At 44.1% G+C, this 10,757-nt stretch overlaps 2 protein-coding genes across 4 annotated transcripts in view; both read left to right on the top strand.

Moving 5' to 3' along the window:
• Nucleotides 1-1,573: 1,573 nt before the first annotated feature.
• nars2 (asparaginyl-tRNA synthetase 2, mitochondrial) lies at nucleotides 1,574-6,402 on the top strand. 2 transcript variants are annotated; one of them, XM_035622061.2, is made up of 14 exons: nucleotides 1,574-1,956; nucleotides 3,207-3,316; nucleotides 3,413-3,533; nucleotides 3,632-3,772; nucleotides 3,852-3,932; nucleotides 4,085-4,179; nucleotides 4,324-4,456; nucleotides 4,581-4,679; nucleotides 4,803-4,840; nucleotides 4,949-5,015; nucleotides 5,127-5,264; nucleotides 5,412-5,509; nucleotides 6,051-6,077; nucleotides 6,183-6,402. In XM_035622061.2, exons 1-14 carry the CDS (start codon nucleotides 1,795-1,797, stop codon nucleotides 6,325-6,327), a joined length of 1,455 nt encoding a protein of 484 aa, XP_035477954.2. In that variant the 5' UTR covers nucleotides 1,574-1,794; the 3' UTR covers nucleotides 6,328-6,402. The 2 variants fall into 2 exon arrangements, with proteins under 2 accessions (XP_035477954.2, XP_035477955.1); XM_035622062.1 differs by lacking the exons at nucleotides 1,574-1,956; nucleotides 3,207-3,316; nucleotides 3,413-3,533; nucleotides 3,632-3,772 and having other exon boundaries at nucleotides 3,853-3,932; nucleotides 4,029-4,179.
• A 1,242-nt stretch (nucleotides 6,403-7,644) lies between these two features.
• Nucleotides 7,645-10,757, top strand: part of gab2 (GRB2-associated binding protein 2) — a 33,657-nt gene continuing 30,544 nt past the window's right edge. Inside the window, exon 1 of one of the 2 annotated variants that reach the window (XM_035622059.2) lies at nucleotides 7,645-8,044. In XM_035622059.2, coding sequence (XP_035477952.1) covers nucleotides 7,973-8,044 — 72 coding nt within the window. In that variant the 5' untranslated portion in view covers nucleotides 7,645-7,972. The remainder of the gene's footprint in view (nucleotides 8,045-10,757) is intronic. The other variant, XM_035622058.2, reaches the window with a different exon arrangement.

Raw genomic sequence — 10,757 nt, 5'->3', positions numbered from 1 at the left:
GCCATGTTTCAAGTTTGCTCCAAAAGAGACGGACACATACATGACCTTAGCAAATTTCCCCCCATTATATTCTGCTCTCTTTGTCAGTGAATCAGAAAATAGAATTGTTCTGCTCCCCATTAAGATCAGACCATGTGCATAATTGCTCCATCCATGCGGAAAATAATTAATATCATTGACCCTGCTGACTTTTCAAATGCATCATGTTGGGTTTAATGATGATGTGTCATAAGCAGCCGGAGGTGGAGACACCCAGCTCCGTGTTTGCTGCCAGACCCAGACCAGGGGCTCCAGAGCTGACAGGCAAGACCAGGTGAAAAATTGTCCATGGAATCTTATTACATTGCTGGCATGATCTGATTTACTCCTGCAGCAAATGGTGGGAATAAACCAAGTGTCGTTGTGGGTATTGAATTAACAAGGTTTATGTGCACATGGACTCCACGCTGACGGCAGATACCTCATGCAAGATTAAAGAGGATTTCCATGTGGTTGTGATAGCTGTTCTGCTTGCTTCATTACACCGTTGAATCACTCCACGTGTGTTGCTCTTTCCTGTCGGCTATTTCACATTTCTCCCTGTACATAGGAGGGAGCTCGGTCTAAGGCCATTTGTGTGAAACATTCTGCCCAGTGGACCTAAGAGAAGGTTCACATTTGCATTAGCAGATTCGTCACATTTTTCGCACCAAGACACAGTGCCTGCTTACATAATCACTGCAGTGACTGGAACATTAGAATAATAAATACTTTTAGAAAGCAGAGAGCCTCATATTTTAATTACATTTTTTTGTTTCTCTGTTGTATTTATTTGACATTGGGTTCAGTCGTAAGGTAAATCAGAGATATCTAAAATATATATATTTTTAAACTTTGTCTGTTTTTTAAGTGATCACATAATTTGCATGCTAAACTTGTTCACATTTTATTTTTGCTGGGGATTAATCGAGCCTATACTCCATATTATAAAATGTGATATTTATAGTTTCACAAAACCAGCAGAAATTGGGAAATTGTGGCATTACAAGTTCAAACTGCTGACCTACGTTAAGAAAGTATTTAAGATCTTCATGAACAATGAAAAGGGTGGAAGACCACAAATGTCACAGAAACAATAACAAAGCATTTCATTAAAAAAGTTAATTTGCCCTTTAGAGCAAAGTGTATATTATAATTGGTCAATCTATTTTAAATGTTTGCTTTATTTCTCTTTAAAAAAAAAAAGAAATACATATTTATTCATTCCATTGTATTTTCATGTACATTCCAAGAATTTTAAATAATATACTCATTGTTTTATTTTATTTTTGTACACCCCTTTTTAATTTGAATAATACATCCATCATCCATTTTCATTTCTAAATTATTTTTTTTACTTCCATTAATTATCAATCAAATATCAAATAATACATTTTGTATGCATTTATTTAATTATTTGGAAATTGATGAAAGCCCTTATTTGTACTATAAAATTACATTATTATGTACTATTTCCATGACACACGTGATCCTCCATAGCCTCGCCGCAACAAGCAGCGATCTGATTGGTTCCTCATAACGCATGTGACTGAAGTGGACGAATGGTGGGAGACCCAAACAGGAAGAGAAAGTGGCACAACGTGAAAGTCACGCAAAAGCTAAACTAAGCTATGGAACTGTAACAAAATAGCCTTTGAATATGCTGTTTTCTGAATCTCCCAGCTGTCGCAGCAGCATGCTGTGCTGGTAGTGCTGTTGTCTCCTATTTTTTTCTTTCGTGTCGCGACGAGCAGCGGGTTTTTTTTCCCCCCCGCGATGTTTCAGGCCGCAGCTAAAAGCGTCTCCGCGGCATCAGCCTCTGCAGCCTCTCGGGGAATTCTGTCAAGTGTTCGACGTTACTGTGACAAGACGCCGACGAAGCTCCGAGTGTCCGAGGCGCTTTCAGCCGCAGAGTTGGGAGCGCGAGTCAAAGTGCAGGTAGCGTCGACCTCTGCGTTTCAGATCACGTGATGTCATCGGCTCGTCGGCGACATGCTGCTTAGTTTAGCAACAGCCACGCTGACGTTACTGTACTGTCACAGAGGAGTTGACAATCAGCCGTCAATCTTTTAGTTATTTTTACCTGATTCATCCTTGTGTAATTCATTTATATTTAAATATCTCAAGATGATTATTGCAAACCACTTGTGGGCTTGTTGACCTCTTCCTCACAGATCAATCAGAGATGCACATGGACCAAACATATAGATGACATGAGACTTATACACATATATATATATATATATATAGATCTATATATATATATATATATATATATATATATATATATATATATATATATATATATATATCCCCCCAAGTTGTGTTACCCAAGTAACTATTATCCATCCTGTTTTACCTGAATTGACAATTTATGTACAATTTATGTTCACTTTGAGAGCCTGACCGACGCATCGGCCGATACGATCCTTTTCACGGGCATATCGGTATGTTTACATATATGAAATCTTTTATTGTACAGAATAAACAATGCAAAATGCTTGTGCATTTATGCTTACATTTTAGGTCAGTTATTTATGATAACACCTATTGTTAAACTAAAACATCGAGCCTCAATTAAATTTCTTCGTCATAAAAGTTGGATAACGACATCTTAGGAAACATTGACAGATTAATATATATATATCAATATCGGAAATCTTGTACTCCCTAATATCGATTTCGGCATCGGGCCCCAAAAATCCATATCGGTCGGGCTCTATTCACTGTTTATGTTTAATGTCATGAATTTCACAAACAGGGGAAAGAGGATAGAGGGAGGAATGGATTCCAGTAAATGTCAGGAAAGTCCATCAAGAAATTGAAAGTGGAAAGAGGCGGACTTCTTCATCGGTAAAACGATTGAACGTATAACTTTGAGTCCACCATGAGGTCCTCAAAGATACACAAGCTGAAAGCTCTAGGAATTGCCCTCACAGTGACTTCCCGGAACACCATCGTAAACCTGCGGGTGTGTTTGTGTGATCTGCAGGAAGAGTAGGTGAAAATGGATGAAATAGAGAGACTCTTGGCGTAGTTCTCCGTGAAAAAAACGGTTAGTTGACACTTTATTTAAAAAAGAAAGGAAAAGGTAAATTAACCAAAATCTCCCTTACAAACAAAAAGAAGATATATCGCCATCACTAGATGGAACAAGAAAATGTTGCAGATTTCTTTCTGTGTTGTAGGGATGGGTTCGCTCCGTCCGACCCCAGAAGGCAAATCTCTTCCTCCATGTGAATGACGGGAGCTCTTTGCAGTCGTTACAGATTGTCGCTGGTTCAGAGCTGGATGATCCGTGAGCACTTGACTTGTTTTCTCTCTTAATGTTTGACGGGTGCACATACAGAAACGCACTCTGACTCTTTTTAACTCATTCTTTTTTCTTATTTAGGTCGCTCACATTTGGCAGTGCCGTTGAAGTCACGGGAACTCTGAAGAAAAGTCCACAACAGAAACAGCCAGTTGAACTGGAAGCAGACCAAATCCATGTAGTCGGACGATGTAACCCTTTGGTTAGCAAAACCCGCTCTCTCGAACATTCCACAGACAAACCCATCTAGGAAAACATAATATTAATAAGTGATATCAACATTGTTGCCTTGCCGTTCAGGATTTCCCCTTCAAAATCAAAGAGAGACACGGCCTCGAGTACATCCGACAGTTTCCTCATCTCAGGTGTCGAACGAACGCATTCAGCTCCCTGTTGAGAGTACGGAGTGAGGCCACTACAGCAATCCACTCATATTTCAAGGTCAGAAATCAGCGGAGGAGTTATTAACCAAACGCAGGGCAAAGAGTTTCTGTACTTATTTATTCATTTTTCTCCCCAGGAAAATGGCTTTCTGCAAATTCACACTCCAATCATCACCTCAAATGACTGTGAAGGCGCAGGGGAGCTCTTTCAGGTTGAGGTGAGTGTTTAAAGACGTTTGTCCTCAGCGTCAAGGTTCTATCCTAAAATAAGATTTTAGCTTTCTATTGATTCCATTGTGATTTGTCACCTCCAGTGTGTGACAAACAGTCAAAAGAGCTGGGATCAATGATGTTGTTTGAAACCTCACAGCCCTCAGGCCCGGAGCACGAGGAAGATGAGCGTTTTTTCTCTGTCCCGGCCTTCCTGACCGTGTCCGGTCAGCTTCATTTGGAGGTGATGTCTGGGTGAGATTAACGTATTTGTTTGAATTTAGTTTCTGCACACTTAAAAAAAAGAAAAAAAGTCTTGTACATGTTTTACCTCAGAGACGGCTGTGCACACGCCAGAGTACTTTCCTAATTGCGCCACTGTCACTCACACTCTTGCAGGGCTTTTTCCGGAGTGTACACATTTGGGCCGACGTTTCGAGCGGAGAACTCCCAAAGCAGGCGCCATCTGGCCGAGTTTTACATGGTGGAGGCGGAGGTCTCCTTCACACAGTCCTTAGAGGATCTCACCAAGGTACACCGTGTCATTGACCTCAAATACAGTAGTGCGGTATGATATGGATTAGAGTAGTTTGAGGTTGCCCTTGTGCATAGTTGCCCGGGAGGGCTTTAATTATTAAACTGGGTCCACTCCTCAGGTCATAGAGGACATGTTCAGATCTGCCACGGAGCATGTGTTGGCTCACTGTGCAGAGGATGTGGATTTGTTTCACAAGCACGTGACTCCTGGACACAGGGTGAGTCCGTCCTGAAGGACACTTGTTTAACCGCCTCATACTGACCAGCCGCGACCTCCTCTCGACTTCATTAACATCTCAACCTACTTTATTTCTTTCCCTATCGCATCCACACGATCAAAGGAAACTGTAGATGCTATGGTGAAGAAGAGATTCCCCGTGTAAGGCTCCGTTTCTTCCTCGAAATAAATCGGATAAAAGAAATCAGAAACAAATGTCGAACGTTGGAAGGCCTCGGATGAATGATACTATCTACGATCTACTTTTAGGATCACCTACAGTGAGGCTATAGACATCCTGAACCGCAGCTCTCAGAAATTTGTCTTCCCCACAGACGTAAGTGGTGACGATTTTCTCCTCCCTCCTACCTCTGCTACATGTTTTGCCACCGACACTGTCCCGATTCCATAGAGCTCCACACTGACCTTCGAGCTTCTTTTTCTGCAGTGGGGCTGCGACCTTCAGACGGAACACGAGAAGCACCTGGTGAAACATTGTGGCAACATTCCAGTCTTCGTCACTGATTATCCGTATGATCTGAAGCCGTTTTATGCAAGAGACAACTCGGACCATCCTGAGCATACAGTAAGATGTGGTTACACTGTAAGAAAGAAAAATGCAGAGTGAATCAATAATGTAGCCACTCAGTTCCTTCCTTGTAATGTCAGGCGGGTTATCGCAGCCATTTGCATATCTGAGGTGACTGCGAGTGTGTTGTTTTTCTGCGTGCAGGCGGCTGCAGTGGACCTCCTCGTGCCGGGAGTCGGAGAGCTGTGTGGGGGCTCGCTGAGGGAGGAGAGGCTGGATCTGCTGAGGGCTCGGCTGGAAGAGTAAGAACGTATATTCCAGGGGTATCGGCAGGCCCCTGCTAGTATATTTAGAAAATCTGCTCGATCGAGCATAATCACAACAGTGTCATTCTGGGGTAGCTGCTGCATGCTTACCAGTGCTGCAGTGGCTGGTTTAGGTATTGTTTTCTATACAAAACAATAAAATATATTTTCTGCAAAATCTTCAGATGAGCCATTAGGTTTTTTAGCTCCCCCGGTGCATCGCATATATTCAGTGGTCGGAAAACTACAGGATATATTTGACATTCTCATTACATATACATTAACATTTATGTATTGATAATATCATAACATAATAACATCTGACCATCAGCCCAACGTGATGGTAATTTCATCTATACAAGTCCAAGCCTAATATGTACAGCACCGGTTCAGAAGGGTAACTCTGCAGTAAAAAGTTAATTTTGGATTGATAATGCAACAATAAAGCAAGAGATGCAATAAACAATCATTTATCGTTGGTCTTCAGTTAATGTTTTGACCAAAATGCTTTTACATTAATTATCATTCCTTTGTCCAGGGCTGGATTAGAAGACACCTACAGCTGGTAAGAACAAGAGAAATACAGTCATATTTACACAAAGAGCTTCTTCAAAAGAAAAAACCTTTCACACCAACGTGGAGTTCAAATGATATGTTTATTGAATTGCAGGTATATGGATCTGAGACGCTTCGGCTCCGTCCCGCACGGCGGCTTTGGACTGGGATTTGAGCGATACCTGCAATGCATTCTTGGTGTTGACAACATAAAAGACGTGATTCCTTTCCCGAGGTTTTCCCATTCCTGTCTTCTATAACAAAAAACACTGTTGGAGCCTAGAACTTTTTACGATCTGTGTGGCAAATATCAAATAAATATATTTAACACTGTACATCTTTGGTTTGTTGTCGTGTCAATATTCTTAACAGTGTTTCTGCACCGGTGATATTTCTGTCTTTTGTAATTCCAATTCCCTATTGAAATGTAGGCTCTGATATGTTCAACCACATAAGATATGATAACAAATATATATTTTTCATCCACTTTGCTTTGTGGCTTCTTATGGAAGTGTTTTTAGTCCCATCATTTTAGCTTTTAGTCTCTTTTACCTCTTCCAACTTCCATTTCTGTTATTTAACAATGCTGGTTTTCATTTCAGGGCAGCTGTCAGGTATTTGCGTTTTCCACAAGATGGTGCTTTTTCCCCCGTCGTCCCATGCTGTTGAGGAAATACACGAACCTGCTCAGCCAACAACAGCCGCTACTGACTACTATTGATTCAATATTCGTTTTCAGAGAAGAGAAAACATGTCGGTGACACACTTTTCTATTCTGTATGGTTGTTCCATACAGTCGATCCATTTGGTAGAACGTGCAACCTCTTCGTGAGTTTGATTTGCTGATCTGAAATCAGAAAAGGTTTCGGCGTTTAAAAATGAACCAGAGTCGCGACAACAACAGTTCAGTGTTGATGTAGACAAACGGCGGTCTGCGAAGCGATCGGATCTCATTATTTCCAACTCTTGTTTTTGCACTCTTGGAGCCACTTCAGCGGCCGGCTGCGCTCCCATCCTGTTCATCCTCTCTCTCTCCCTCTCTCTCTCTCTCTCTTCTCTCTCTCCCTCTCTCTCTTCTCTCCCTCTTCTCTCCCTCTTCTCTCTCTCTTCTCTCTCTCCCCCTCTCTCTCTCTCTTCTCTCTCTCCCTCTCTCTCTTCTCTCCCTCTTCTCTCCCTCTTCTCTCTCTCCCCCTCTCTCTCTCTCTCTCCCTCTTCTCTCTCTCTCCCTCCCTCCCTCTCTCTCTTCTCTCTCTCCCTCTCTCTCTCCCTCTCTCTCTCCCCCTCCCTACCTCTCTCTCTCTCCCTCTCTCTCTCTCTCTCTCTCCCCCTCTCTCTCTCTCTCTCTCCCCCTCCCTACCTCTCTCTCCCTCCCTCTCTCTCTCTCTCTCTCTCCCTCTCTCTCCCCCTCCCTACCTCTCTCTCTCTCTCCCTCTCTCTCTCCCCCTCCCTACCTCTCTCTCTCTCCCCCTCCCTACCTCTCTCTCTCTCCCCCTCCCTCCCTCTCTCTCTCTCCGCTCCGTGGGCGTGGTATGAGTTGGGAAAACAAACTGCAGACACCCTGTGATACTTCCTCACCCCGCATCAGTTGAGTTTGCCCGCGGCTCCTCGTCAGCTGGCCGTGCGTAATTCTCCAAGAGTCGACTTGCGCCTCCACCCCCCCTCCTCCACCCCCCCTCACTTAAAGGCGACCAGTACCACCAGGGGCGTCTGGCAACATCTCTGACCAGCACTAACTCCGTGTTTTTTTTTTATTTTGGTATTTATTTTTTTCAATCCAATGGGGGGAGCAGGCTGCGCCAGCGTGCGCCGGGCGCCCACGGCGCTTTGAACGGGCTCCAACGTTCCGGAGCCGCCATGTACCAGTGACGCGCGGCTGTCGCAGAGCGAGGGACGAGGACACGAACCATGAGCGGCGGAGAGATCATCTTCCAGGGCTGGCTGAGGAAGTCCCCGCCGGAGAAAAAGCTCAGGAGATACGTGAGTGAATTACACTTTCGCTTTGTTTGTTTATGTGTGTGTGTGTGTGTGTGTGTGTGTGTGTGTGTGGAGGGTTGAGGTGTATAACCCGGTTCCTCTTGCCATGTTGCTGCCCGGTGAGTTATGTCCCCCTCCCCTCCTCATCCCTCCTCTAGTTCAAGTGGTGTCAAAGTCAGATGTTCCAACTCCAGTTGTGGCAGGTGCATCCCACTAACATCTGGGCCTCCTCTCTGTTTTTTTTTTTCTTTTTTAATGACCCCTTCAGGAGCTCACCACATACTATTCATGATTATCAGATAACTCCCTGAATCCCTTTTGAACATAAACATGTTTTAAATGAAAAATGCAGCTGCCACTTTCACATGGAAGAGCACCCACAGTGTGTGTGTGTGTGTGTGTATGTCTGTGTCTGGGGGGGGGGGGTCCTGTCCTGTGTCAACATGGAGGTAAGCCTGTGTAATGCCTGGCAGCTGTCTTATAAATTTGTCCAAATAGCCTCTGACAAACATTCAAACTGCCATTTTGCTTTATCGGATCATCATCACGATGAGGTCATGTCTAATCAACTGTTGGATGTTGGAGCACTTCTCATCTCGGGCCCCGCTAACGTCACACAACAATAGTGATGACTGCAACACAGCACTACTCGCGTGCCTCGGTAAAGCTTCATAAGCCGAAGCTGCCGGGCAGGGGGCAACGTGAACCTGCAAATCAGATAATAGGATTTATTGAGGCAGATACGACCATGAGACAATCTCCTGCAAATACAGCTGTCCACTGTTTATGTATGGTGTTGCATTACCAGACCTCTCCGTGTTCCTACTAGCCGACTTTGCCATGATGTCATCTCTTGTGTTTCATCTGGAAATCCATCCTTGAATGTCTTCAGATGCACCCCCCCCCCCTTCCCCCCCATGCTTTTGTCCTGTCATTTCCTCATTGTCTTCCACTTAAAGCTGGTCAATGTTTACATAGAGACCACCGTGGTCAATATGGAACAGCAGCTGCGATGGTACAGAGGAAGAAAAAAAAAACTTGCTTTGTTCATAGCAATACTGTATAAACAACATGGAGGAGGGGGAGAGAGAGAGAAAAAAACCCTCACCAGGCATAATGGAGCTATAACTTAATGGCCTTCCTCTGGCAAGAGAGAGCAGGGAGCAGCCTCTCAGCCCTTCTCAACCTGCTTCTCACCCAGAGCAGTAACCTATAAACAACTGCACACACACACACACACACACACACACACACACACACTCAGTCCCGGCCAGAAAACAGTGTCATGAGATGGAGTGTCCAGAACAGGCAGACTTGTGAATGCGATAATCTGTCCATCTGAAATTCCTTCCACTTAAAGTCAGGCTATGGACAATCGGGGCCATTTACTCACCAGATTTGCTGTCATCTGACATCGCTGACGTCCCAATGTCGACGAGATATTTTCAGATATACTATACCCACACATACTCGCGCAGACAGACATTCCTGCCTGAAGGTGTACTTGTGTCTCCCAATAAAACTGCTCCAACCGACACGCTGTTCTCAACCGTCGTGCCTCTTTGTAGGAGATTATTAGCAACAATGAAAAGCTGTTTTAATCCTTAACAGCACATTGTCTGTCAATATTCCACTGCCTCCCCTGACATGAAATCTTTGCTTTAAGCTAATGAATCAGTAGGCAGTTAATTGATTAGTCACTGTGTACATAAAAAAAAGTATTCTGCGACCTTCCACAGACTGTGGCAAACGTGTGGCAGAATTCAGTGCAGGGGTAGGAGAGAGTGAAAACTGGTACTACCACCGCAGGCCTGGCATGCAAATCATATGCAAAGCCAGGGAGCGAGGCACTTGTGGCGGTTGAAGCCAGGATGCAACAGCTGGTGACGACAGGAGACAACATGTTTATGCTCGGTAACAAGCGCGGCCCGTCCTGGTGAAATGTTTTCTAACTGTTTGCCGACGTGATCAAACTCGGTGACTCACTTTTCCCGCGACAGCTCCTCTCTGCTCAAACACATGACGAAGTCTGTGGTCGCAGACACAGTGTGCTTCATCGTGTCTGCTACATTCACTGGAGCTTGATTGACACTGATTTTAGGGAGTAAAAGCAATTGAATTGGACATTAATCTTTATCTTATACGTTCTGAAGGTTGGTAGGTTGTTGGTCCATTTTTTTGTGGTGGAGTTGAGAGGTTTTGCCTGTTTGTATTGTTTCTGTTCACCTGTTCCTGGCCAGTGGACTGCAAATGGAAATCAGCTGGTAGCTAAATTTGGTACAAAGCATCTTTTATCTTTGCTGGAGACCGAAATATGAATCGAAATTCAAGTTAAGTTGATAAGGAGAAGAAACTGGGTGAGGAAGAGGTGACAGGTTCACCGCGCTGTGCCTTCCGGTGTTGATCTGTGCGTAAATAATATGTGTCATCTAAGTGAGTCATGCACGTATGGACTCACTTTGCATGCGCATTATGAATCATGCGCGCGGCTTGTCACACTGTAAACAAATTATAATTCCTGTTCCCAGGTCGGGATCAGGCTACTGTTGGCTTAACCCTCCCCGTTTGTCCGCTGTTGTATCTGACATCACAAAACGTGTCCGTTCACATACAGTAAAGCATTGCCACATTCCAGACAGATCGTATCGGCGAAGGTGATAGCTGCCACTTTTTGCTTTCTCCGCGCGCGCCAGTTTCAAAGGGCTTTGCCGTCTTG

This window comes from Scophthalmus maximus, chromosome 11, assembly GCF_022379125.1.
Source record: "Scophthalmus maximus strain ysfricsl-2021 chromosome 11, ASM2237912v1, whole genome shotgun sequence".
In the NCBI taxonomy this organism is placed as follows: Eukaryota; Metazoa; Chordata; class Actinopteri; order Pleuronectiformes; family Scophthalmidae; genus Scophthalmus; species Scophthalmus maximus.
Note: the sequence above shows the minus strand (reverse complement) of the source record. Positions and strands in the feature narration are given on the sequence as shown.

Excerpts from the sequence above, each read along its gene's own strand:
- nars2 (XM_035622061.2), top strand. The coding sequence starts at position 1,795 with ATGTTTCAGGCCGCAGCTAAAAGCGTCTCCGCGGCATCAGCCTCTGCA. Across the intron at positions 4,180-4,323 it reads CATTTGGAGGTGATGTCTGG|GGCTTTTTCCGGAGTGTACA; the intron begins GTGAGATTAACG and ends ACACTCTTGCAG. Across the intron at positions 5,265-5,411 it reads CGGACCATCCTGAGCATACA|GCGGCTGCAGTGGACCTCCT; the intron begins GTAAGATGTGGT and ends TTCTGCGTGCAG.